The 23,974-nt window shown below is 31.2% G+C and overlaps 1 protein-coding gene across 1 annotated transcript in view; it reads right to left on the minus strand.

The window, feature by feature from the left end:
- Nucleotides 1-21,617, minus strand: part of LOC118066178 (methyltransferase-like protein 9) — a 30,017-nt gene extending 8,400 nt beyond the window's left edge. The window contains exons 1-2 of the mRNA XM_035082012.1: nt 21,212-21,617; nt 10,004-10,215 (exon numbers count right to left, since the gene is read on the minus strand). Coding sequence (XP_034937903.1) covers nt 10,004-10,215; nt 21,212-21,436 — 437 coding nt within the window. The 5' untranslated portion in view covers nt 21,437-21,617. The remainder of the gene's footprint in view (nt 1-10,003; nt 10,216-21,211) is intronic.
- Nucleotides 21,618-23,974: the final 2,357 nt, after the last annotated feature.

Consider the following 23,974-nt stretch of genomic DNA (forward strand, 5'->3'; position numbering starts at 1 on the left):
TTTTTAATTATTGAATAAATAAAAAAGTATTTTAATCAGTAAATTATTGTTTAAATTATGTGAATAATTAATTGTATAAAATTAATATCAAGAACGAATTGTGAATAAATGTTATGATGAGTTATTGGTTAGTGTTTAGCAACAACAATGATTAATTTGAGATGGAATTAGTTATCGATGCAAATGAATAATCCTCAGCGTCTTAATACTGATGACGAAGAGAGGATGTAATATATAATAGCCATTATATCTAGTGTAGCTTTTAATTTTGGTTATGGCAAATGTTCTAGTTCATTTAGCACGTGTGCAGTCAAGTGCATCGAGCATTTTGCCTAGATGATACGATGAGAAAAAAAAAAACTGTACGAGTTATTGGTCTCCAAAGAACACCTGGGTGCGCTGTTACTCTGGCTTAATGAACCGAGTGACACAGGATCGAGCCAACGCCTAAGGAATGTGTCTAGTCACCCTCTCAGTTGTTACTCTGCCGTGACGTATATAAGAGTATCCGTTCTCCTTCTTTATCAAACCATCTCTCCTTTCTTCCTTCATTGTCGATCTATATGCCCACGAAAACAATCTCTTGCTAATGTTCTGAATAACAATTTGCATAGAGACAATGTCTCATTAAGGTAAAAAATTAATTAATTTATCATCTACTCTTTTGCTGATGTCGATAAACACGCTTTTTAACTATTTATTTTTTTATAAATTATTGCAAGAATAAATAAATATTTAGAGATGATTTATTTTGTTTGCTTGAAGGTAATTGTTTTAAATTATATAGATTAAGTTGATGTGGAGTTTGAAGAGAAAAAAATAATTCAGACGAAAATTTATGATAGTGAAGAGTGATGTTGAATAAAAAAATTAATTCATTGATGAAGGGTTTAAAAAATCAATCATTCTATAAAGAGAGTCCTTTTTGGAGTAAAAAATGGCGCAGACTGGCATTGAATCAAAGATTGATAAAAGATTATATTTTAAGTATTCTTTGAAGTTGGTTGATGAATAAAAAAATTTTTACAACACTTTAGACGAATTCAGAATCATCATTAATGATGAATAAATTTACACACATTGTTAAAAATACTTATTATCATATATGGTAATTTTTATTAAAGTGTTGAATAATTTTTATCATTGAGTAGACAATTTGATGTCATAAAATAATTAATTATGTAATTTTTAATATCAGAAGAAAGATACTAACATCAATCTTCAATAAAACTGTTTTCATATTTATCAGTCTAAATCCACATTTAGATATTAATCTTCGAATTGAATTTGTTAATTAGATTTTCGATTAAATAAAGTCAATATTCTGATTTATTTATCAATAAATTTTTGTACTCCAAAAAAAAATTTATTATTAGAATTTTTTGTTCTGTTATTAATAATTATTTTAATCAAACATAAAAGCTTTTATTGTAATTCAAATATTTTAAACTGCCTTGTGTCTCTAAAGCATACCTTATCAATTCAATCTAGCCGCTTTTTTCGTAAATTTATATTGAAGTACTTCGTGAGAATAATTATAGATATACAATCAAAAAAAAACAAATAGTTATTACATCTGCGACAGTTAATTTCCATTGTTGATAAAAAACAAATTCATCAGTAGATGAATCAAGAAATTAAATTTCTACGAAAAATGATTAACTCTTCCAATTATCAACATATATCTCATTGGATAAGAAGGCATTTTATGAGGCTTAATTGAGATTAAAAATCATGATTAATCGTTGAGATAAATAAATATTCAAGGATGATTAATTTTGTTGTAGTACAGAGCAGTTATATAATCGATCTCCACATATACATATCCAGCTGGGTGAATGTATAGCAGCTATACGTTGGGGATGTGTGGGTGGTTGGGTGTGTGTCATGGAAGCGACGATATATGAGCACCCTCTTGCACCATATATGGAGGAAGAAGGAAGATATAGAAAGGAATAGCTGGGGGTAGCTTATTTTGCGCGAGGACGTTGAACGACTTGAAGAAGCAGCAGGTGAGGGGAGAAAAGAGTGAGTAGTAGGTGGTGGGAAAGACGTCTTGTATTTAGCATTCCCCCTACCGGGCGGTGGCGTCTCGTTAGCCACTCTCTCGAGTTTCATCTTCACGAGGGGAGAAAACGTACAAGCGACAAGATTGACGGAGGGGATAGGAGAGAGAGATATGGTAGTGGGAGTTGGAGATGTGGGTCCACGAGAGGATGCTGGGCAGGCGTGTCTGATGGACCAGTAGGTGAGGAAGTGGTAGGGAAAAAGCCACTCCCCCGCGAGTGTGTGCACTTGTGTGCAGGGGGGGTTAAGTATGTTGAGGGGGGTAGGGAGAATGAGAGTGTGGAGAGAGGGTAAAGCTACGACGAGGATCGGACAATTATCCACGCGAGTTTACAAATGCTATCAAGAGGGAAAAGAGAAGGGGCGGCAAAGTGGATATAAGGCGGTGGCCATAGGAGGGGTTGACTTGGACTTGCGGGTGCTCTTTGTAGTGGGGGTCTTTAAACGGGATCGTTATATGCGAATCTTTCGTATTCTGTCTCTGTACTTGTTCCACTTTTATCCTTTCTCATTCTGTCTAAAGACACTACACACTTTCCTCCTCCCCTCACCACCACACTTGGCCTCCCTCTCACCTCCTCCCCAGCCGCCCTTCAAACCTTCTTTTTTTCTTCTCTACTTTCTATTATATCTTTAGTTTTTCTCGTGTGCTATATCACGACGACACATGAGATAGAATGCACGTTGGTATGTGTCCATGGACGCGAGCACAAACGTAATCACACATCGCCTATCCGTCTTGAGACATCTCAGGGGAGTTAAGGAATGGATGGAGATCGACACAGAGTGTAGTTGTGTATAGAGAATAGGGGGATGCATCTCTTTGCAGGGTGATGAAATCCCACACGTTCCTGACGTTTTATCTATCTTGCATACTCGGCTGGTATTAAAAAAGAGTCCTATGCTTTAAGCAAAAATCGCCCATGAGTTTTTTTTTCACTGATGGCTCATGATAATGGGATCTTTGAGAGGGGATTAGGAAGATGTACGTCTTGCTTGAAAACCTGATTCATCGGATTTTGTCGGCTTTTCTTTTTTCCTTTTTTCCCTTTCTCTTTCTTTCTCTGTAGGATTTATTTCAAATCTTTAACAATAATCAAATATTTTTCATAAGGATATCTTTTTTTTTTCGTTGTTTTTATTCTCTAATTCTTTGATAAATAATAAAAATTGCTAGGCTCGAGAATGTAAAATATTTTTCATACAAATTTTATTGTATAGAAGAGTTGATATGATCAGCCTCAAGTTTGTAGGTATATAACCTCTGCCGTAGAAGTCATAGCAAAATTCCGCTGCTAACATGCTAGAGTTTGCTCGACAATTTTCTTCCCACGTGGGTTGTGCAGGTACGTGAAGCCACGACGATGCCAGTAGCTTCACCACAAACGTGCATCCAAGCATACTTATACACTTTGCTTCATATCAAAAATAGTATGCACCTCGCTCGTTTTCTAGTTATGACGTTTCCAATGTTTGCTATTCTCCGGTAGTTGCACTTGTATGCACACGCTAAGGTATACGAAATTAGAACTGCTCCTACGTCTTAGGGAAATATCAAAGAGTTCTACTGAGTGAATAAGCCAACTTCTTGTAAATATTTCAAAACTTTTAACTATGCTTTTTTATCTCTTCATTTTAAAATGTTTACATCCAATCCTTCTTATCATATTCAAAATTAATTAAAAATGAATAATAATAAAAAATTATGTTTATTATTAGTTTAATTAATTATTAATAATATTGGAAAAAAATTAGTTAAAGATGATTTTTGGAGTAATTAAGGTATTTTTTTTTAGATTGATTTAGAATAATTGTAAAAAGTAAATTTATTCAAGATTTTGAAGAGATATTTTTTTTAAATTAATTTTAGAATATTAAAAATAACAAAACAAAAATTCTAGAAAAATGTTTGAATGCTAAAAGAAGCAAAGAATCTTCAACAATGATTTAATTTTTTTCCTAATACACGCATTGTAAAAAATACAATAAGGAAATAAGTGACTCAATAGAATTTTCAAATATAACTTCTGTGCAAGCCTCTCACAACTCCAACCTATTGCATGTTATCAAAGATATTTTCATATCTTGTATAACTATTGTACGTACTCTTTTACAATTTCTTCCTCAAATTTTTCACTCTGATAATAAAAAAATAAATAAAATAAACCATCTCAACAACAGATAACATAATAAAAATTCATCCCTACAATAAAAAAAAATATCAACTCCTAACATTCACATTTAAAATCAATACCAGAAAGAAATGGCGAATTAATTATTTGCACGCTTGAGATGTCTAATAATAAAACATAAATCTGCCAACATGGCTGACTGAGGGGCGTGTTCCTAACGAGTTAATGAGTATAATTAACAAAGCGCAAGCTCACAAACATAAGCGTTGATTGGGTCACCGCCTTCTCGTAATAATTACTAAACAAAGATAGTCAAAAGGAGGGTCGAGAGTTAGGGGTAGTTGGCAAGGGGGTGAATATGTATTGAATTTTTGATGTCTTTGTCTTCATACACGTATCTTACATAGCCGGATAGTGTGAGAAATTTTGCGCTTGCGCGTGTTGTGTTTAATTACACCAGGAGACGGTTGCCAATCGAAGAAACACCCTTGCCTTGGCGTGGCCTGGTTCGCGCAAACGCGCTAATGATAATTACTGACCGTCGAGTCGATCGACGAGCCAATCGGGAGTGGCTCCAAGGAAACGCGGTCGAGGGACGTGCTCCTTATATATATAAGATGAGGAGAAAGACGCCGAGGGAAAAAGAGAAGCTGCAGAAGAAAAGGAAAAATAAAATGAGGAAAGACGAAAAAAAGGAGTGGAAAGAAAGAAAATTCTAGCTGGGGGTTGGTTGAGGCGAGAAAGTAAGAGAACCCTCGTGATAAGTATATATGTCCTTTTCTATCCTTATCTATCCTCATGTGTAGCTCGAGCTATGCACATATACACATAGATATATATTATGTATATGTAAGGATTCGAATATCCCCTCCGCGAGTTGCAGAAAGGATGGCCACTGCCTCTCTGAGCCTGCACACGTAAGACGGCTAAAGAATCTATATATGTACATATATATACATATATGTTCCCTTGCGTTCACTTGCTTCGTTCGTATGCGCGTGAATATATAACAGGGGGTGGAAAAGACCCGGGCGTCGCACACTATCATCAAGTGTGTGTGAGAATAATGGCCGTCCGATATCGAACTTCTGCACATACGACACCATTGCCGCCCCTGTTAAAGTGATTGCTTTGAATTGAGCCGAATATTTATTATTTACTCCTTTTTTAATGACATTTTTAATTGTTTTTACTTCGTTACTTCTTTATTAACATTAAGATTAATTGAAAATTAATTTTTAATTTATTTCTATTTTAAAATGTGAGGTCGTTGGAGAATTATTAATGAGGGTGAGAATTATCAACTGATCTCTGGAATAGGCTATTATGTTTGGAGATGGAATTCCATCAGCTTTCGAAGCTTGTCGAGAATGAATGCAATTGATTATTTTGTGTTTACATGATATTGGGATTTTTCTCTTTTTTTTTTTTTTAGGAGAATTGGAAAGTAATTTTTGCCCTTGTTAATAATGTCCTTGATCTCCCCTAATTTACATGAATAAATCTTGAATTGGATTTTTTTGTAGTGGAAAAGAACCTCTGGAATTTTTATTTGGATTTATTACGATTTTCGTTCGAAGAATGAACTATGACAATTATTTTTCAGCATTTATGATAATAATATTGTACAATATAATTTTTTTTAATAATAAAATGTATTAAAATATTAGAATTTTTTTGTAATATTAATGTGCAATAAATACTCGTAATAATTAAAAAGAATCAGAAGAATTCCAATTAAGAACTTTCATTTTTTCATTTTTACTTCAAAAATAATTTAAAATAATTTTTTGCTAATTTTTGTAAATAATTCCCAAAGATAATTATTAACAATAAAAAATAATAATACTACAATTAAAAAATGTATATTTATTTATTCATAATTTTTATTGTCAAGCATTTATGTTCATTCTCCATTACTTTAAACTCTCAACCATAACTATTAGCAATTTTATATTCCCAGTAGTCTTATGTACTTTTTATGCATTTATTTTTCACTACACTCAGTCCATTTTCTGCACTCATCGACACAGTAAACCCATAATGTTTTCGCTTTCAGGAAGCTTAATGTCACTTTGCCTTTTATTGTTATTGCTAGGTATAATAATGTTCTCAGAAACTTGGGGTGTTTTACTGAAATTACCAATTTCAAGTTGTAATTACAGTAATAGGCAAGTGCGTGCATAAATAGGTTCAACTTAGAATTACACTAATGAGACAAGTTACACGATGATGGTAACTAGACTTACAATTTAACTTCAGCTTTAGCTTTATCTCTACAAAAAGACTTGTATATAATATTAATAAATTGCTACTCTCAGTAATATATTATTTTATATGCTACGTCCATTCATGCTATATATTTAAATGAGTATCTTTTCGTTAAACAATTTATTTAATTTTATTAAATAACCATTTTGTGATACATTTGCAGTGAAGATAGTTATTATTCACGAATAAAAGAGTAATGAGTTTGAGATTAGACTTGAAAATTTTTAAGATAAAATTCTGACTAAGGAAGAGGAGTTGAATAAAATATTAATAGGAATAGTTAAGAAGTTCTTTTATACTATAAAAAAAATTGCATCAAGTTGCATTTAAATTAAAAGCTAGCAAGAAATATTTTTTACTTTATTTTTGATCAACTAAATTATTTAAATACTTGCAGTAATTGGAGAAAAATTAAGTCAATTCAAAATATTCTGCTTTTTAAAGTAATAGTAAATATTAAAATATTTTTCTAGGACTCGATTAATCTATTGCATAAGTGAAATAAATTTTTTGTTCAATAAAAAATTATTTATAAAAACTAAAAAATCTATTTATTATTATACTGATATCAAAAAAAATATATATCATACATTGTTAAACAATATAAATTTTTTAAATTTATCTTTTAATCATGAACATGGCATAATCATATTTTACTTATAAAAAATTGTCATGCAAATTTTTTACAGCCTTTCATTTAAATATCTAGTAAAACCATACATTGTAATAGATAATAAATAACAAATTCATTGAATAAATTTTTTAATGAGCTTTAAAAATAGTTTTTCAATATTATTCAGTTATTTGTAGTGATTTAATAATTTTATTGTTCTTTCTGCAAATTGTAAAACATCATTTTTCATATGATTATTTTAAAAAAATCAATCATCCATATTGGTAATGTACCATATTATAAATTAATGCTGCAAATAAAACAAACCAGGTAATGAAAAAAAATAAATAAATGAGACATATCTAAGTAGCCCTTTTTCCAGTCTCATCACGAAGAAAGAGGAGACATAAGGGAGGTAACAGGTGGCGCGCGGAACTAAACACTCCTTATTTTCCCCCCCTGAATTACTCGGCTTGATAATACTTTTATTTTCTTGAGAATCAATGTATTTGATGGAGACTCGTGGACGTAAAGATTATATAAAAACTGGTGCTTCAACTGTCTGGACTTGTCTTGATGGCAACTTGTGCGCATCATCACCGACTTTATAGTGGATTCCGTGCACCATTTTACACCCTATTTGTGAATCCACAAGATTCCTGTGTCCCCGGAGCTTATTTCCTTTGCAACATTTGAGTGATTGTCCGAAGAAGATGTAGAAACTGATTTGAAACTGTCAAGATAGCGAAACGAAGAGTAATAATGCCTTCAAGTAATGATACAATTCAAATTTTTTTTTCAAACTCTCAGCAGAATGGAGAATAATGGAAGGAGACCGAAATCAATTTTAATTGACTGAAAAAGTGAGTGGCAATGGCCCTCGAACGTCACCTGCGCGTCAATCTGTCGAAATTGCGCGTGAAGTTGTGATGACGAGAACTTGCCGAGAAAAGGAAGAGAAAAAAAAAATACAAAATGTTAAAAAAAAAGTGTAGAGAGAAGTCTAAGAGTGAGACAACAAAGAAAGAAACGAATGTGAAGGGGTGGCTGTAAAGAGACAACCTAGAAGTAAAGCACATCATGGATCAAGAAACGGATGCACGCTTGGAGTGATCCTTACTCCCTTTTCTCTCAACGTATTTCACTCTGCCGGCACTTTGATGAAGGACATCTCACCGCTAATTATGATTAATTTGCGAGACGAACGTGCGAGCCTCCTGTGTATAGCCACTGTAGACATCTCGAGGATTATTTCTATCATCCTCATACTCAGGAGGAACGTAATTAATATTCTCAGCAGGACAGCATCTGTATATAACCCCATGAATACGTCATTTAAGACGCTATAAGACTATACTAATTACTAGTATGATCAACTCTACTCAACTGTAATGTGAATATATTTGTTATTGTCACTACCACAAAGAGATACTTAGGGTTATTTTTTTTATTTTTCCATTTCTCTGATTATTATTAATTATTAAGGTACTTTAATTGAGAATAATAAATAATATATCGTTGTTATTTATACTTTGGTGTTGTTGATGATTGTGGTTGAAAGCTAGGCTTTTGATAGTGTCATTAAATGGTATAGAAATGTGAGCAATTTATCTAATAGTGAAAAGAAAAATGACGGATGTTGGAATAAAATACTTGGTCATCATTTTTAATAATAAGGAAATATTAGGTTTTGTAGATTATTCTTATCATCAAAGTGATAAATAAATCTTCAAGTGAAAATGTTTTTATGCAATTATTTTTCATTTATGTGAACAATAATACCATGAAGTGAATTATTTTAAAGTTCAACCTTTTATAACAAACAATAGGATATTGAAGATTTCTCTTCTCTACAAAATAAGTATTTAGGTTTTTATATTAATCTGGCCCAAGTCGAAATATAGGTATTTGTTGAATACTTTTAAGTCCTGATTTTTGAGTATTTAATATTACTCAGTTATTACTTTTTTATTTTTATTAATAAATTCTGAAGAAAGTTATTTTGATGAATATCTGAGAGACAATGAGTTTGAATTAATTAAATATTATTTTTCTTCATTGAAAAAATGTCAAGTATTAAAACACACTTTGAAAGCGGCAAAAATGATTTAAAAGGACCTATATTTCGACTAGGGTGACTATTTCAATTCCAGAATGATAAATAATGATGCAATCAACAACTCTACTAGGGGTTTTGGTACCAAATTGCAGCATTCAAAGTCAAAGATTCTACTAAAAATAAAGGAATTAATAAACATGTAACTAAGTAGAGGTAGAGGTACTGTCAGCTAGTATTTAAATGAAAATAAATAATTGAATGTAGCTCGAGGATACACGAGCCTTTTCGGTAGCAAACAGTTAGATTTAAGTTTGAGTGTGAGTAAGGTTAATCGGTTGAGTTGGATTTTAATAAACGGTTTTGGGGGAGGCGAGAGAACTGCTCTCTCTAGGGTGATGCATAGCGTAGAAAAGGTCATCCTTTTGCGCCAAGACGGCGAGGCAAACAAAACTGGCCATCAATAACACCCATTCGCCTACCTTATGCCTTTTAGTCGGGTGTTGCAGCATTAGCAGAAGCACTGTGGCTGCGCCTTTGCCATCAGCTTGTCGAGCCGCGGACAGTGAGATAGGCGGAGATCGTATCTCCTTGGTTATTAATTAACTGGCAAGAAGGGAAGACCTCTTTTCATCACCTTGCCAAACGATCTTGGCAAGTCTGCAGGAATATTCAACTTAAAGACCTTTTCCTATCTCCCTCTCTTCTCATCTTTGTTTATTTATCATTTTAGATTTTTGACACACCTATTATTTCATATTTTTCATTGTCACTTGCCATCTTTAACTCATTTATCCCTGACTATGGGTATAAATAACAGTAATAGATGATGGTAATCATTGTAATAGGAACGAAAATGCTCACCCATTGATTGAAGTTCGACTTATGAACCAGGATAATGCTGATTTCGCTAATGAATGCCAGGCTTGGAGAGGAAGAGAGTCAGACCTTTCTAATGATCGAGATAGAAACTCTTGAGCACTTTTATCTGGCTGATCATGACATTCTCCTACTCCTAGGGGAATCCATAGTTTTAGAATGTCTTCTCGTATTTTGCTTTTGTCTACTCGGTACCACTGAAATAGAACATTATTTTTATTAATACAATCATCACAACAATTATTTAATTCACTAATAAAACAATACTGATTAATTCATAAAATAATAAACACTCCTATTTATTAACTATTTTCAAAATAAATCCTACACTAAGAAAAAAATTTTTTCTGTATAAAAAAATGTTTATTTAATGAATAAAAATAATTTTAAATATTGACAATCAAATATTGAATTCAATTATTAAATATTATGAGTAGATTAAATTTTGTTTGATTGTAGTGAGCAAAAATTTGCAATTAAATTGATGAAATTCATTTGAAAAAAAATCAGTAAAAATAATTTCCTGCCAATTAATTATTTTATAACTAGAAAATCCTTGATAATAGATGAAAATGTATTGAAAAGTTAATTAAATTTCCTTATTGAATGTATCTATAAAATGGAATTCATAACTGATAAGAAAATATAGAAATGGTTTCAAAAATCGATTTAATGAACCGCTGAATATAATAGCCTTAACTCCGGTACGAATTCGATGAGGTTATACGAAAATGCAATCACCATCAGCCTTTTTGTCTCGTTTCGCTTGGGGGACAAAAGAGAGGTGGAGGATAATTAGGGATGCTTTAGAATCTCGCGACGGGGAACACTTGTTGCTGTCCCTTTCTCTCACTCTCATTTCTTCTTAACCCTTTTTGTCCGCGTTCCCGTCTCGGTGTGCTCTCGGTTCGAGTGCAAAAGCGAGCCGGGAGCAAAAAATACTACAAGTCAAGTCCCAAGTGAAGGTTTTAGATTGTAGTGGAAGAGTAATTAACACTGCCACCAAGGTATATACTAACTTTGTAAGTTAAGTAATATATCCATCTGTACATCATTTATTTTTTTATTGTAATAAGTAATTACAAAAGAGTTGAATAAAAAATTGAGCAAAAAAAATTATCAAGTATCAAGCGACGACCATTTGAGACTCGAGTGACGTTAATGAAATTTTTTAATTAGATAAAAAATTAAAGAATAGAGAAATGATGAAATTTAGCCTGAAGACGAAAGACATTTGACGAGAATTAGCTGGAGGGGAAAGAGAGAAATCAATTTGATGCGAATTCTTAGTATCCCGTGACGTTAATTGATTTTTCTAATTAAAGCTATGACATTTTAAAAAATACTAAATTGATATTCATCAAGTAAACATACGTCTAGGATATGAGGAATAAAAAATTAAGTATACTTCAAGTCTAGAATGTTAAAACACTAATTGAATTGTAATCCAATAGAATTATACAGAAATATTGCAATGATTTAATTTATGGATACTTTAATAGTATGGACACATTTATGATTGATTTAAATGGCGATTACGTGAGTAAAGGTCGATAGCGGTAAAATAAAAACATGACTAAAATATACAATATAGACGACAACATGTCAAGCATATCACTTTACCTGACTTTGCGATTGACAGTTCCATATAATAGACTTAGTCAATAATTTTTCTTGTAAACTTGCTTTAAATTTATAAGTGAAAAAATTATCTTTACATTTTTTTTTTATTGTTATGATCGATTTATAATCATTATGTAATTATAATTAATCTTACATAAAATGTCATTACATTGTATTAATTAATTGAAACGATTACAAAGTTGTATCATTTTTTTTGTTCAGGACAATAAATTATTTTTATCAAATACTAAGTTGATTTTTTTTCTTTAATAGAGTTAATAAAAATTAATAAGACTTTTATTAAATTAAAAAAAATTTTCCCAACTCTGTGTTTAAAAGAGTAAATTGTTTCTTATAAATAATTATTTAATGAATAACCAAGCAAGTAGCTTTTCACATGAAATGACAACCTGAATGAAAAATAAAAAGATATATTCAAAAGAAAACCTTCTTCCACAAAAAAGGATCCAATCAATATATTTTAAGTTTTTAAATAAATTATAATGATCATTTCATGGAAGCATAAATATTAATTACAGAGTGATTATTTAAAAATAAAAATATACTAGCAATAATGACTGTAATTAAAGCACGACAGTAATTATTCTGATAGTATTTAAATTGAAGAGCATGGACTAACAGACATCAATTTAAATGACAATAACCACTTAAAAATGCATCTCGTCCTGTAGACCTCTGTACTGTGTGACGATTGTAAAGACACTTGTAAGCTTCGTCAGCACGATACCACAGCTGAAAGAAAGAAGGAGAAGAAGAAGTATTAAAAGAAGCCAGGGGGTGTACGTGTAACTGGTGTAGAGACCTTCAAGCACCACAGAAGTCACCACTAATGACACGAAGAGGAATGCTGTCCGGCAGCGCACAACCGCACTCTATGTCGGTAGCCATTTGTAATTCTCTGAGCACAAAAAGTCAAGAAAAAGGGGAATCAAAGTGTGATGATGAGAAGAGAAAAACTGAATAAATGATCCATAAAAAGAATATCAAGATAATTAATACTTGGTGTAGGCTAATTACTCTTTAAAGGTCTTTGGATCTTTGTTAAAAAATTGTTGCACTTTAAATAAATATATTTTAATAAAATATTATTGCAATTACATTCTCGAAAGATTAGCAAAAATAACTGAAGATGTTAATTAAAAGAGGTCGTTGCATGACTAATAGTATAAGGAAAACCTATGTTAACATTTAATTTAAAGATAAATGATAATATTTGATATTAAATGAAACTTGATAATTATAATTAATTTATTACATTTATTATTGCTAAACTAAACGGTGAAATTTATTGATAAAGTAAACTTGATTTCTTTTAATTATTAGTTATCATTTTGAAAAATTTTATAAATTAATCTTCAATTTTGCTTAATACAGCACTTTGTTCTTCATCATCATCAAGCATTAGAAATGATATTAAAAAATTCAATTTAAAATTAATTAATGATTAGATTAATTTTTTTTAACGTAATTACTATTGAAACAACTTTCAAATGGTAAATAAAAAAATTTTGAAACACCAGCATCAATAGATTCAATTAATTTTTAATATAAATCAACGACTGCTCAAAATAAATCGTCCTCATCACAATTAAATTAAACACAAACATCAAATTATCAAAAAAAAGTAATTAATAATAAATATGAAAGTTAATTATTTATAATCACTGCTTAAAAATTAATTCATGACATAATCTTAATCATTATTTCTTTGTGTTCAAGTTCATTATACAATTAAAATAATTAAATCAATAAATTAAACAATTTTTCGAGAAAAAAAAAATCAATTTAAATGAAATAATATGTTTATTAATGGAATGTAGATTTGTAAACACTCCTATAACGGTTAAATGTAAAATTTTTTACCTTTCTCCGCTTCAGGACACAAATAAAATAATTATTTCGAAATATTCCATCATTCAAAAAGTCAGCCATCATTCAATAAATATATTTGTATCCATGACTATTAAAAGAATTGCTATGTAAAATGTATTATTATCGGTAAAATCTAAAAACGATAATAATGTAATATGCGTGACAAATAGCACACAAAATAACTGTATCAAAAAGTAGTAATCATAACTCGATCTAGTGATATGATCGGCAATGGGACCTTAAGTGAGAGAAAGATATCAGCACGCACAAGAATCGTCACGATATACCATGTATTTGTTCAAATAGGTGCGAAGAATTATGTTGCACAGACTTCCCAAAGACTCGACGAGTACACGATAACAGCCAACTTGTCCACGATGACGTGCCAGTCACGCATACGCGTTTTGCACATGGCATCAGCCGGAGATGGAACGAAAGAATCGGCCCAGGACATCACGGCAATAACATACTTAATAGCACAGGAAGAGAATGCGTTTGTCTTGCGATCCAACACGCTTCAGGAATTCCAAGAATGTATACGACCGGAACGTGTAACAGCCAGAATCGTCAAGTCAACTATATAAAATTTATTCTTCTTTTCTTTCTCTTTATTCCCTTCTCCTTTCCTCGCACACTACTTCTATTTACATGTTATTATTTTATGCAACTCTTTCTATCGTGTCGATTCATTTTATTCTTCTATTAAAGATTATTTAATTTATTTTATTTATGCTGTAGAAAGTTATCAAGCTGCAGTTGCTAAATAAATTTGATAACATTACCATTGGATAACAAAGATCAGAAGCTTTAATAAAAATTTACTTTATTTAAATTAATTCAATTTAATTTATATTTTATATATTTAATATTCTTTAAGGATGAATAACATTTTTATAAAAATATATTGACTAGATAACTTTGGTTATTTTTATAGATTCTTGATTTTATTATTAAAATCAATGTTTATTGATAAATAAAATATTAATAAAAGCTTTAAGAAAATTGTATCAATTGTTAGATTGTCAAAAAATAAATTTATTATTATATGAAATGCACTTTACTTTAGAAATAAATGAAAAGATTTACTACTCATCAATGAAATATTTTGTATTTTGATCTATGACTTGTTGCCAATGTTTAGCCAAAGCATGAATGCTATGCACGTAGAACTGTTGGATTTTTGCTGAAGATGTTGGACAGTTGAATTAAAAAGAGTTAGAAAGAATGGTGAAGTTACAATTGGGCAACACAATAATTAATTAAAAGTAAATAAAATCTTGTGTGATTTTGCAAATTCCAAATTTTGGCATATTTTCACGTTTCAAGGTCTCCAGATTTTTTTTCAAATTTATTTATTGTGGGTTCCATTAAAGATAAGAAAAAATGTACTTTAAAATTATTATATCAACAAAATTACCTCAAAAAAAAAATTTTTTTTTCCAGCTATTTGAAAATATCATTTTCCTTGATCCAACTATAGAATTTTCCATTAATAATTTCGATATTTCCATAAAAAACATTTATCAATTTCTCGGAAAATTGGACGAATATTTCTGTCTCATAAATGTCTATACAATCAAGCGCCAGATATTCGCCCAAGGGATCATTCTGGGTGTTGAAGAGTGCGGGGGAGTGTAAAAGTATGAGGTTGATTGGAAAAGCAACCGGTTTAACTAACCGTGAGCGCTTTTAACCCAAAGCGATCAACTAACGAATGCGTTCACACTGAACAGAATATCGAGCCGGATGCATTATCGCATTGCCAAATGCACCAAATACCTTTATCCACCATCATCATTCCGCCTCTACTTAAATTTATTATTCTTTTTCTTTTATTACTTTATCAGATCCACCCGCGTATATTTATTCCACCTTCTCAGATAGATTCGCTACTTTGGATCGTTATCGGTTCTCTTCATCGTTATATGCTCTGTACTATACATATAGTCAACGAGGTAGCTGGTGCTTCTGATGGTGAAGCTGCAGGTAGAGGTGAGAGATTGATCATGCGTGAAACTCTTCTCGTTAAGATCAACCTTAAACTCTACCATTTCTCTACATAATAGTATTTTTGTATCAACTGATACGCCTGTTCCTTGGACTTTGAATCCTATAGATTTTTTTCAAGTATTCAATAACGATTACTATCAACTGATTTTTCATCTAAACGTTTCCGTATGTTCAAACTATGCGTTAACATAAGTGCAATCAATTATACGATAAATAAAAAATTCATTCGTTTTTTATTAAAAATTTTTCTGAGTTAAAAATGTAAATGATAAAACGCAGTTATATTGTATGTAGTTTTGTAAAAAGGAATTTAATGAAATTATTAAATTTTGTTTAGACAAAAGAAGTCAAAGGTTTTTTTTCTGCAGTTTTGCTTCTTTTTTTCTTTCTTGTAAGACTTCTGGCTTTCAACTATTTTGACTTCTTTTTCTTCAGGCAGAGCAAAGAAGTTAAAGTGAAGAGCAAAAAACGAACAAATAAAGTTACATGATGTACTGAATTTTTGAACGATGGTAATAGTCAATAAAATGGATACATATTTTCAAACAAAAACAAGTAATTTAAAATTGGTATTCTCGTTTAGATTTATCTGCATGTTCAATTGACGTGGCCATTATTTTTCCAAAAACTATCGTGGCATTATTCAAACGCATGAAATAAAGTCAAAGTAAAGGAAAAGAATCTAAGGAAAAATTTGTACGAAGGGTCGTGTCTGAGCAAGTCGACCCCTACACCTAATATCCCTAAGCAAAGTCGAAGTATAAGTAGTGGAACTTTACTTTCAGAACCGAGTGGCAGCCGAGCTCGGTATGTTTTAAGGTTTTAAAAAGGGTGACTCGGACCAGCACCCGCGGGGACACGAAAGTAGCTCTTGAGCGAGTGGAAGTGCAAAAGAAAGATAGAAAAGGCAAAACTGAAAAAGACAGGAGCGCTTTGAAATATTAAGTGACTGATGGATGGGGCTCTTGAGGGCAGAGAGAGACTGGAGGAGGAGGAAGAGGGATACAGGAGGTTCCAGGCTGATCAGCAGCAACAGAGAAGAGGAAGAACAAAGAGTACGAAAAATAACAAAACAAAGATTAGAGAAAGATGACAACAAGGGTATTTATGTCTTTCTTTTCATATTCTATCATTGAGTTCATGTGGTTTTTCATGAAGCATTTTCTTTAGAATCTCAAAACACCACAAACATCACGCGAAGCACTTACTTCTTTCGCCGAATACTCGGTTCTCGTGTCGAGCATATGGAAAGATTATAATGATAAAAATGCAAATGGTTAGTGGTGGCGAGCGATATAATTGTCGCACCACAACGTTGAGGACAAAGCACCATTGAAGGCATGTCGTTCACCTGCAGCGTCATTACGTGAATCTGTGGGTAATATTACATTGCCGAATATAACGGTATAATAGCAAGCCCAGCCGGGCCTGTGATTAATAACAATAGTCTTACTATTATGATTATATTGTTTCCCATCACGCGATAGCCATTGGAAAGTGTTAGGAGAGAAAATTGTTTCACGACCACAATCATTATACGAAAATTATTTGAAACAATTTCAAGTACACGTAATGATCCAACAGTAATTAGGTTTTTTTCTATTACTTATACTATTTTATTCGTCGGACAATTTTTTGGTAATAAAATAATAATTGTTTTATCAATAATAAATATCGTGGGTATTTCCTTTTTTTTTTATTTAGATTGTTTGTTGATGGTGGATTAAAAATTCATTTTTAAATTAATAGCCGAGTATTTGTGGGTATGGAGAGAGAGAGAGAAGATTTCTGTACGATCAATAAACTTGACAATTTGAAGAAGCATACTGGTTATTATGTGATTGAGTTATGGTTAGGATAGGATACAATGTGGTTTTGACGCATTGTATCCGGTATTTAAGAGCAAAGGCTAAAAGAGCAGGATATTGGAAGAATAATTAGATTGAAACAAAAAAATTAGCTCAAGGGTAAATGAAGAAAAAATTATAACTGGTTTATACTTTGGAAACTGAGATAATTTTGACAGGGAATATTTCAAAAATTATGCATCATTCTGGAGCTTGAAGTTGAAGCTTTGGAAATTAAATGAGTACTCGAAATTAAATTAAAAATACCTAGTCATCTTGAACACTAGTAAGTAGAAAATAAAATTAATTATAATACCCTTAAATTATTCAGATTTTCTTCAACTAATTTTTGAAATTTTCAATACTTTTTTAATTTTAAAGAAATCGTAGGAAAACCAAAAGAAAACAACTTTTAATAATAATCATTAACCTGGATCCTTGAATTTTTTTTATCATTCATTTTTAACTTTGCTTAAAATAAATTCAATAATTATTTGGAGAAATTAAAATACACACAAATATTAGAATTGTTTAAAAATATTGTTCATTCTAAAAGTGGTAACATTTCTTGATGATTTATTACTTCTTTTATTTATGATAAAAAATCATCTGATAAAAAGAATTCTTCAATTTAAATTGCAATAAAAATACAAAAGAAAAATTAAACTGATAACACTTACATCATTAAATCACTTGGCCAAGATAAAATTAAAGCCTCTTTCAAGCATAACACAATACAAAAAAATTTTTTTCTCATTAAAATACCAACATTACCACCCCCCGAAATAAAAAAAATTAAACAATTCTTCCATACTAATTATCAACTATAAACCTAGTTATTATACAAAAATTTGAAAAAAGTAAGGACATTGTTCCTACCGGAACTGTATTCATTGATACCTGGCATTTTTATTTGAATTCAAGAGCGAAACAAGTATTGCTTGCAGTAATTATAACTAACTGAAAGAATAAAGGTTCACGTGAGAAAATTACTCGTAGAGTTCGGAGGTCTCGAGTCAGATAAAAAGAAAGAAGGAGCGAAGAAGCTAGGATAAGAGGTAGGAAGTGAGAAGGAGAGTGAAAAGAAGAAGAAAGAATAAAGAACGCAGGCCACCGCGCGGGCGATGTTTTCAGGAATATCGAGGACGTAATTATCCATAATTACCAAGCACAGGCTTGAATCTTGAGCAGAGAGTTGAGCCCGGGCCGGTGGGGGGTATAGCCTGCAGTGGTTGGCCTTGCGTGGTAATTGTACTAATTATTACTGGCCCTCTCCTCGTCTCTCGTTTCTCTCTTATCCCTCTGATGGGCCTCTCAACTCAGAGGATAACAGATACCTTGCTAGAGTACTCTTCATGTAGACTGATTTTAGTATTCTACTAAAAATAAAATGTATCAATAATTCAAACATGTACCTCTTCACGCCACAGCTTTGAATAATTGTGCTAATTGGAGATTTGGTATGATTTTTAGCTTTGAAAAAACACCTTGTGTTTTGCAAATTATGGAGTGATAACATGATTTCTGTCTTAAGAGATAATTTGAGATGAAAAATTTAAGAGATATTTGAAATTGTAATTTTGGAATTATTCCTTGGAGTTGGTGGTTTAAATAATTGGAAATATGCATGAATTTTCTCCAGTAATTGTTGGATCATGACACATGTTTTAGTGAGCAGAAAAAAATTCTGATGGAGATTGAAGGTTTGTTCTTGGAATGATTTTAATTTTTGTAAGAATTTTAAAAACTCTTAAGTGATAGCAAATAATACTTTAATTATTCATAAAAAGAAAATAACATTCAATAAAAAAGTTCTGTGAAATTTAATATTTTTGCTTAGTTGAATGTTTTTTGCTATCAATAAAAACCTCTAAGATCTTCTACTATCAAAGTTTATTGATATCATTATTTATTCATGCAGTACAATTTAAAAAAATTTATGCATCATAACTCTTTACTAGTAAAATGTTTCATTTAATTCAAAGCAAAAGTCTTTTCATTGTTATTAAAAGTGTAACTATTTACTAACTTAATTTAATAAGTTTAAGCCAAATCAATAATCATTAAACTAAGCTGGTTATTAGACCCTAAGTACAAACTCATAATAATTCTCAACATTTAAAAATCCATACTTCTGTCTATTTTCCAAGAATCTAAATATTCTATCCTCCTCATTAATACAACTGATCAAAAAATAATCTATGAATTATCTAGGTTTATCAACATTTTATTATTTCCTCTTGAAAAAAACTTCACCAACAAATATCAGAATCCAAAGATGAAAATACACTTTAGGTTTCATTCTCATTTTTTTTTATTATTATTTGAACGAGTACAGATTCTTGGCGCCACGACTATTGTCGAGAATTTAATTGGTTCTCGGCATTAATTTAGCAGGGGTAATGAAGTATGGACGATTGGCAACACTCTATATGGATATCAATTACTTGCATCAAACGATTAATTGTGACAATCAATTGTAAATTGACGCTGCGAGTAATATATGTATAATGTTTCATTTTACGCATCTTATAATTATTGAGGTCATGGCTGAAACAACATTAAATAACTGCAGGGATGTATACATCCATTTCTTAACCCTCTTTAAAAAAATCAGAGCACACATTCACTGCTCTTCTTTGATCCTTCTTAATTAAACCGCATCGATCACTGCAATAATCCACCATTTAAATCAATAATTTAACCATTAGTCATTTGCTTTGTTTTTTATCATTAAGGGTGTTAATTATTTAACCTTTCATTTGGGCCAATTAAAAATCCTAAATGTTCAGCTCTACAGTGCATTGGAGTTGAATTAAATTATTATTTATATGCTGGGTGTACTCAAAGAGTTATGAAAACAATAAATTTACTTTTATTCAAATAAAGAGGACGAGGAAATAATGAAATTATTTAAAAGAATAATATTTCATCAGAAATGATATAAATATTCTTCCCAGTTTGATTAATTTTTTTCAAGATATCTATTTTTATTGAACGAATGATCTAGTTCAGCATTAAACCTAACTAATGAATCTTCAGTAATAACAGTATGAGTTTTTTGCAATTTGCTAGATTAAACGTGGAAGTTTTCAGCTTAATTAAAAGCTTGCTCCGCTATCGTAATAATAGTAGTTTCAATTGTTTTGTTTTTAATCATCATGTTTATATATTTTATCTTAATGATCATAAACAAGACATACAGCTTTCAATTATCAATCATGACATCATTAATAGTTTTTAATAAAACATGTTTTTGAAATTATTTATGAAAGTCTTCTTCTCAATCATCTATCAACAAGGACATCCACAATTAATCATTATTATTTATAGATTTTTCAGAGATTAATTTTCAATTTGTTTTACGACAACTTTGAAAATAGCTCAGAATTATCAGTTTCTTTTAAAATTGATATGTTAGATATATCACACAATGTATTGTAGGATAAATATTATTTACGACAGATTATGTTTAGATAAAAACTGATCACATATAGAGCTGACAAGGAATCTTTTATTCAGGTAAATATTTTGTAAAAAATTGAAATCGTTTTATCAGCTTAATATTATTCATTATTTGGAGACACACACATGAGCATGAATGTATACATGTGCACGATATTTACTTGACTCTGCTATCATTAAGCCAACTGATAAGTATAGAAAAATATACATGGCCTCAGGCAAAGATTCTCTAATGTGTGAATTCATTCGTACTTTTTCACTCGACCTATTTGCACCCCAGACCATTGCAAATCTCAATCTCGCGTCTGCGTTCTATAAAATAATGTCATTTCTATTTCCAGATGCTTTACTTTACCCTGGTCTTGTCATAAGATTCTAAACGTTCATCAGCTCTTTGTTTTTCCCATAAAACACGTGCTAGATTTCCATGTGGTCGATAACTCCTGACAGAACATTCTGTTGCACTTATTCCTCCAGATATCGTTGGCAAACAAATGTCATCAACATTACGACCTTGACAACAACACTTTGATGCTCCTGATTTCGACAATGATGACGAGGAAGAAGAGCAAGAGGTCATTGTTACGTGTCACTACACGATTAATCACTGAATTTCATAGTACACTCATGTCACGTCACTCACCACTTACTGACGTTTTTATTTATCATGACAATCTCTATTATACACGTTGTTATCGGAATTTCCCAATTAATTTTTAGCAACGTATGAGTTCCGTAAACACATTCCGCACGTGGCCATGTTGGCGAAATCGGCGCGCCCTTGCGGCTGGAATGAGAAGCTTTCTGTCAATCCAAGCAGTCGGTATAAAAGATTTTCAAGGCTGTAGGTAACAAAGGATAGCTATATCCTGGCGCAATAAATTCAATTAAATTTTCTTTTTAACTTTTTTTGTTTCTTCACAATTTCAATTAATTATTTGCTATATCTAACAAATAAAAAAATAATTAAATAGTTAGAAACCTTCAGCAACATTTAAAAATATTTCCTCAATGGTTTTATATTTATTTAATATGTTGGTTTATTCTTAATTGTATTTTAGACAAGAATTATTTAAATTTTTTATAAATAAATTATTTATTAATAAATGAAGCCATCTTATTTATTTTCCGTCGATCTTTTGTTTTTAATTGACTTAAACTTCTTTAAATTCACAAACTATTTTTTTTGCCATGATAATTCCATTTCGTAATTTTTATCTTCTGAAACTTGGCAAAATATTTTTCTTATGGCATCGTCCAGTATTTTAGCCAAAGTCTCAAATAACATAGAAGTTATAAGTTAATCAAAAGAAAATAACCCAAAACTTTTGCTGGACTTTGGATACGACAAAAATGTTTGAGAAATTTAGCTAAAGCCAAGTTTATTTAAAAAACTATCTCGCATAAAAAATTATCCCAGTGGTTATACAGAAAACATTTAACCAACTTTTCTTATTGGATACATTAAAAAATCCATTTAATCGAGCGAGTACAATCATCGCTTATAATTAACAACCTGGACTGCGTGAAATTGATTAAAGGTGACGGGTATACTGTTTCAAGGTTCCTTTTCAATACATCATGAGTATTTGGTTTAATTACCACTGGTATCCCACGGAGTTCCAATATAACATTTTATGCCAAAGTTCTTTGTGTGGCAAATTGTATAAATTTTATTTGAAACTTAAATAGTATGCATAGAAGAAAATATTTTAATGCTGCAGCTGATCAGGAGACTGGTCTTTCCAAATTCTTGGTAGCAGTTGGTATCTGCTTGCAGGAGTCTCTAAAAATAAAAGCTGAAACACACAGTAAATAACAATTATAAGCTTTGCTTTTCATTAAGAATAAGTAAACATTTCTTTTTCAATTCAAAGTTGTTGATGATGACTTTTAGTTTATTTGGTCTATTTGGAGATTTTTTCCAGGATGAACTTTACTCACATTGAGAAAAAAAAATTAATTGTGAACAATTAATATTTTTTTTTAATAATGAAATAAAAATTTTGAATTGATCATATATTTTAAGATCCATTGATGATAAAATTTTTCTAGAATAAATGAGAGAATGAAAACAAAATCTTTCTTAATGTGAGTACATGTTAAGAATCATTGCTCAAATGAGTTGATTAGCCACGGCGAACCCTCTCCTCTCACTGAAACAAAAGTCGCTGAGTGCTAATGTTTAGACTCCGAAAACAGAAGTCTAAACACGCTCGCAAAATACAATCACCAACCAGTAAATTCATCAGCACCAATCCGACACTCAAAATATTTCGAGCACAATATCGACAAGTGTAGTGTAGATAAAAAGAATTTTTAAAGATCAATACATCACCTCGAGTCGATTACTCTCAAGGGAGACCGTGAAAAATTTTTATTCATCTACTGCGTTCTTAGCTCGTAGCTACTTGAAGAGAGTATGCGAAAAAGAGATGGGCAGGAACGGATAGCCCCCCTTTAGAGAGAAAGAGAGGAATGAAGAAGTGTAGAGATGGTGAAAGGGAGAAAGGTGTCGTAGTGTCAGCGACAGTGAAAAATTCACCAATTAAAAAAATCTCATTTCTTCGGGTAACGAGGGGTGGCGTGCAATTAACGTCAAGACTGAAAATGATTTATAGGCGGGGCGGGTGTTTGGCGTATGCTCGCCTCTGGGGTAGCTTATCATAAATTAATGAATTATCAGAACGTTATACTCTAGAGCCCGCGGCATAAGGGAAAAGAAGAGGAGAGAAAAAAATACGAGCCGCGAAACCATCAATATGGGCTTTCAAATATTCATAGACGAGCCTGGTGTACTCTCAAGGTGTTAACAGCCATGGATCTCAGTTTCTTGTTAACTAAATTTGAATTTATAAAATATTTAATCCCTCTCAGCATTAATAATGTTACATGGAAAATATATTCCACCGCCGCAACAGATCGGTGCTATGTTCCTCCCACGCCGTTCATTTTTGTTGGATGGATAAAAAAATTAGCAAATACTACAAATTGAGTATTTCGATGCTCTCGAGTGCACTGAGAGAAAAATAAAATTTATTAAAAAGTAATTGTTAGGAAATAAAAATAAAATATTTTGATTAACTTCTTGCTAATTTAAAAATATTCCATGCATCCG

This window comes from Chelonus insularis, unplaced genomic scaffold (genome assembly GCF_013357705.1).
Source record: "Chelonus insularis isolate UGA/USDA-ARS -01 unplaced genomic scaffold, ASM1335770v1 contig_334_pilon, whole genome shotgun sequence".
NCBI lineage: Eukaryota > Metazoa > Arthropoda > Insecta > Hymenoptera > Braconidae > Chelonus > Chelonus insularis.